The sequence below is a fragment of the Phalaenopsis equestris genome, unplaced genomic scaffold, assembly GCF_001263595.1.
Source record: "Phalaenopsis equestris unplaced genomic scaffold, ASM126359v1 Scaffold000001, whole genome shotgun sequence".
NCBI lineage: Eukaryota > Viridiplantae > Streptophyta > Magnoliopsida > Asparagales > Orchidaceae > Phalaenopsis > Phalaenopsis equestris.
This window is the reverse complement of record NW_018164443.1, coordinates 88,520-94,037: the sequence shown is the minus strand read 5'-3', so window position 1 is coordinate 94,037 and position 5,518 is coordinate 88,520. Positions and strand designations below refer to the sequence as shown.

Here is a 5,518-nt window from a genome sequence, read left to right as displayed (position 1 = left end):
AATGATCATTTATGAATTCCAATTGGTTAAAAAAATAAAAAACAAAAAAAACAAAAATGAGGAAATGTTCATGGGAAATCTTCGGAAAAAAAAGGTGCAATCAATGGCATGAGCTTGAAAAAAAAAAAAAAAAACAAAAATGAGGAAATGTTGATGGGAAATCTTCGGAAAAAAAGGTGCAATCAATGGCATGAGCTTAATTCAGCCATTCAATAGGCATAGTTTCATAAGTTCTACTCAGTGGAGTATAATTGCATAAGTTGGTTCTAGTAATTTATGATATAAAAATTCAGCACCGTTTTGTTTTGAAACAAATATAGCAGTAAAAAGAAAATTGAGTTCAGCAATTGAGGTGAGACCTAGTAACCTTTCTATTCTACATTAAATCCTAGGAGAAATAGTTTATGATAATTTCATTTTTTTCTTTAATTTACGAAATTTACACTTAACACTACCTTCTCTTCACCTTCATTCCTAAATTTCAACAACATCAATCAAACAGTTGGCTGTTTAATCAACTTTGACATTAATCATGCTCAATAATTCTCATAATTTCAATAATCAAAATCCTAGTTGAAATCGAACAGGATCTTACATAGTCTACAATTCGGAAGTATAATAGCTTTTGTTTGTACAATACACATGGCTTCGGGAAAATTTTCCGCTTTCTGCAGTCTAGTATATGTAGATTCTTCCATATTTTGCATGTGTGAAGTTTAACGACAAAGATAACCAAACCAATATTCATCAATCAACTTTTCCAGATTCTGGAATTCAATCAAAAAAAGAAAAAAAAAAAAAAAAAAAAAAAACTCACCCGCTGATATCAGCAATCTCCCTGGAGATCTTCATCTTCTTCGTGGTCCCCTTATACAACTCCTCCAAGCTGCAAGGTAACTTGTTCTCAATCGGCTGAGCTTTATGCTGCCTCTGCGACTCCATCGGATTCTCTCTCATACCACCGAACGCCGATCCAAACATATCATCTCCGAAGATCGAATTCGAAAACCTCATGCCCCCTCTCATCCCATTCCCACCCCCCATCGCACCAAAGGGGCTCGAGAATCCAAAAAACTCCGAGAAGATATCATCAGGGTTCCTTGGATTAAATCTAAAAACAGTAGGCCCATCGCCGGTGAAGAAACTCGCCCCACCTGGTCCCGCGCCGCCTCCCGACGGCGGCGGAACACCGCCTTTAAGCCCCTCCTCCCCATACTGATCATAAACAGCACGCTTTTGAGGATCGCTCAAAACCTACAATAAAATCGATCTCGATCAAAACCTATTTACCCTAAAACCAACATGTATTTCGCAAACACCGATCGTAATACCTCATAAGCCTCAGAAATCTGCTTGAATTTCGCCTCGGCTTCCTTCTTATTGTTAGGGTTTTTGTCGGGATGCCATTTCATGGCGAGTTTGCGGTATGCTTTCTTCAAATCATCGTCCTTCGCGTTTCGATCGACTTGGAGGATGTTGTAGTAATCTGCTCCCATCGTCGAGCTTCGCCTATTGGAGCTTGATTCAGTTCCGGTGCCCTTCTTCTTCTTCTTCGAGTCGTCTGGTTCTTCTCCTTGGCGGCTTCGTCGCTTGGTCTCCGTGTTTTCCAATTGGGGCATGGAGATGATAGTTTTAAGCGAAGGAGCAGAGGATGATAGAGGAAGTGGGGAGAAGGGTCGAGAACTGGTGCGAGGCGAGAAGAGTGGAGAAGGTTCTAGAATGGTCGGGAGAGATGGACACGTGGCAGGATCTGCCAAAAGATCTGTGGCTGCTGATGAATTTTATTTCAGGTTATTGTACGTATGATCATAGAATTGGTGCTCCAAATTGGTAAAATTAGTCATTTGGATTTTGGGATCATTTTTTTTTTAATTTATATAGTTTTACTCTGTTTTATTTATACTTTAATTTAAAATAAAATATATTTATAGTATTTACAAAATCATCGGGAACATTGCTATTTACAAAATCACCTAAAACATTGTTATTTATAAAAATAACAAACAAAAGTTAAACTGATCGGCTCGACGAGATCAACCAAATGGCCAACCAAATGACATGACCATGATCCAATCTGAATCAAGACGAGCTTAGAACAAGCCACTTGGAATGTTTCTGAGGTAAAATGAATGTCAAAATCAGTGAACTTATAATTGAATTGTGTGTATCGACAAAACGAATCCAACGAGCCCAAGATCATTCAATTTCGACATCTTTAAGGCCCTCAAATGTTTAGGAAATGTCGTTCGATCCAGGGAACCTTTTCTAACCGTCCCATCAAAGTAGTTCAAATTTTAGCGTTAATTGCACCCACAACTCTATAAATAAAACTCCAACACTCTCATAGAAGAAAGCTTGAAACTTGAATGAGAGCTGGAAGCTTAGAAAAGGAGCTGAAGTTTAACATCACTTTGTTGCCGACCATTAGTAGTCGCCAGTCGCTGACCTCCGCTGGTCATCACTCGTCGGTCATTTATGATCAGAATCAGTCGTCGTCACTTCTTACGATAAGTTCATCCGTGTAAGCCAAATGAGAGGATTCTTGGAAGTTACGGTGAACAACGAAGCGACCCTTTTTATCCAGAGGAAACTCTTCCCGATCCAAGCATTGTAACTCATCATGGATGATATCAGCAAAAGCAATAGTAAGGCGAGATTGTGTCAAGTAAGTTGCATAAGACTGATGAGTGGAACTTGTAATGTCGAGAAGATCGACATCCCGTCTCAACAGAGAATGATTTCATTATTAGGAAAGAGCCCGGTGAGTGGGGTATTTTCTGTTGAATGTTGAACTGGTGGTAAGTAGCCTCCGTTGGTTGCAATTGCTCCATATGTAAGTGATGAAGGATCTTGTGTTGAGATTCCTTCATCCTACATACTCGTTCTTCCAGAGAATAATCTAAGACACCCTTATCAGTGGGACAATACCTTCTGGAGTAGGAGGATGCAGAGGCCTTATGCCCTTGGATCCTTGACTGCCTTATGGAATGATATACGTTGGTGCGTGATGCTTTGTTGCTACGAGTGCCTACTGGCCATGTAGCAAGTCTCTCGAGTACTGTAGTGATGGGAATGCGCTTTTGCAACAGACCGCACCAAACTGATGCGTGATAGAAAATTCACAGTAGTAGAGTAATGTTCTTATCATCTTAGTGTAGTACGAATATTAAACACACTCTTAGAAGAGAGAAAACAAGTAATGACACCAGAAGTTTTTTACGTGGAAATCCCGTGAAGGGAAAAAACACGGGATCTTGATCAGCTGAAGACTTCCACTTTGAAATCAAGATTATAGTTGCAACTACTTGTCCCACGGGCAGTAAAGGTTTATAAGTTCTACGTATGGATAAACTTGTTGTAAGAAACGGGTGGCGACCGATAGCGATTTGTAATGACTGGCAGGAGTTGCTCGACGGTGGTCGGCTGCAGTCTACGATGGTCAGCAGTGATTAAAGACGGTTGGAGACGGTCAACGACGATCGACGGTGGTTGACAGCGGTCAGAAGTGATGTTGGACTTTAACTCATTCTCAGAGTTTCAAGCTCTCTCTTCAGGCTTCAAGTTCTTCTACCCAGTCAATTGAGGGTTAGGGATCTAAATATAGAGTTCTAGGTGCAATTAACGCAACGATATGAACCACTTGATCAAATGGTCCGAAGAACTTCATTTCATCAGCCGGCGTTTGATGGATATTTGTGTGCCTTACTGATCTCGAAATTGAGCCATCTTAGGCTTGTTTGGTTTGTCATATCTAGACGCTCAATTTGGCTATTCCTTCATCCTACATACTCGTTCTTCCAGAGAATGATCTAAGACACCCTTATCAATGGGACAATACCTTATGCAGTAGGAGGATGCAAAGGCCTTGTGCCCTTGGATCCTTGATTGCCTTATGGAATGATATACGTTGGTGCGGGATGCTTTGTTGCTACGAGTGCCTACTGGCCATGTAGCAAGTCTCTCGAGTACTGTAGTGATGGGAATGCGCTTTTGCAACAGACCGCACCAAACTGATGCGTGATAGAAAATTCACAGTAGTAGAGTAATGTTCTTATCATCTTAGTGTAGTACGAATATTAAACACACTCTTAGAAGAGAGAAAACAAGTAATGACACCAGAAGTTTTTTACGTGGAAATCCCGTGAAGGGAAAAAACACGGGATCTTGATCAGCTGAAGACTTCCACTTTGAAATCAAGATTATAGTTGCAACTACTTGTCCCACGGGCAGTAAAGGTTTATAAGTTCTACGTATGGATAAACTTGTTGTAAGAAACGGGTGGCGACCGATAGCGATTTGTAATGACTGGCAGGAGTTGCTCGACGGTGGTCGGCTGCAGTCTACGATGGTCAGCAGTGATTAAAGACGGTTGGAGACGGTCAACGACGATCGACGGTGGTTGACAGCGGTCAGAAGTGATGTTGGACTTTAACTCATTCTCAGAGTTTCAAGCTCTTCTCAGAGCTTCAAGCTCTCTCTTCAGGCTTCAAGTTCTTCTACCCAGTCAATTGAGGGTTAGGGATCTAAATATAGAGTTCTAAGTGCAATTAACGCAACGATATGAACCACTTGATCGAATGGTCCGAAGAGCTTCATTTCATCAGCCGACGTTTGATGGATATTTGTGTGCCTTACTGATCTCGAAATTGAGCCATCTTAGGCTCGTTTGGTTTGTCATATCTAGACGCTCAATTGGGCTATAAGTAATAAGTTTGTCAAATTTGACATTCATTTGACCTTCCAAATAAATTTATCAAGCTTCCAAAAGTAATGTTGGATTTCAGCCCATTCTCAGAGTTACAAGCTCTTCTCAGAGCTTCAAGCTCTCTCTTCAGGCTCCAAGTTCTACTACCCAGTCAATTGAGGGTTAGAGCTCTATTTATAACCATATTGTGTCTGTTTAGTAAAATTGTTTAAAATAGAATTGTGGCAGCGACCTATTTGATACTTTTGAAGCATAATTCACTTCAAAACAGTTCAAAAATTCAGATCACCAACTAACTTAACAGTGAGCACCGCAAGTGATTTTTCTCAGCCTCCAATCATCTGAAGTGAATTTGAGCCCAGACTTTCCCAACAGCTTCCAATGTCCTGCTTTGCTTCCTAGTCTACATACAGAATGAATGCTGTCAGAAACAGGGTTGCAATTAAGGAAGATTTACATATATAATACTAAGTTCCTATTTATTTACATATATAACATCTATACGTCAATTTTTAACATATATGCCGCCTTACCTATACATGAAAAGGTGTATTCCACATGAAAAAGAGCTAATATGACCCCTGATATAGCTCCAATCTGGGAAATTAAATAAACTTTATAAAAGATGATTAGTCTATTCAAGTGAAACTTGATAGAAATGCTAACCTGTAAAGATCTTAACATGAACACTACATTAATGACTTAAAAATTGAGATAATTATTGTGTCATAGCATATACTAAATGTAAAACTATAAAGTTGGATAAAACAGAGACCTGTCCAGCAAGAGCCAAAGCATCATTCAGGAGGGATA

The 5,518-nt window shown here is 39.9% G+C and overlaps 1 protein-coding gene across 1 annotated transcript; it reads right to left on the bottom strand.

The window, feature by feature from the left end:
* Positions 1 to 793: 793 nt before the first annotated feature.
* Positions 794 to 1,675, bottom strand: LOC110017959 (dnaJ homolog subfamily B member 3-like). Its single transcript, XM_020715182.1, has 2 exons — positions 1,332 to 1,675; positions 794 to 1,254 (listed from the first exon to the last, which is right to left on the bottom strand). Exons 1-2 carry the CDS (start codon positions 1,617 to 1,619, stop codon positions 814 to 816), a joined length of 729 nt encoding a protein of 242 aa, XP_020570841.1. The 5' UTR covers positions 1,620 to 1,675; the 3' UTR covers positions 794 to 813.
* Between the last annotated feature and the right edge of the window lie 3,843 nt (positions 1,676 to 5,518).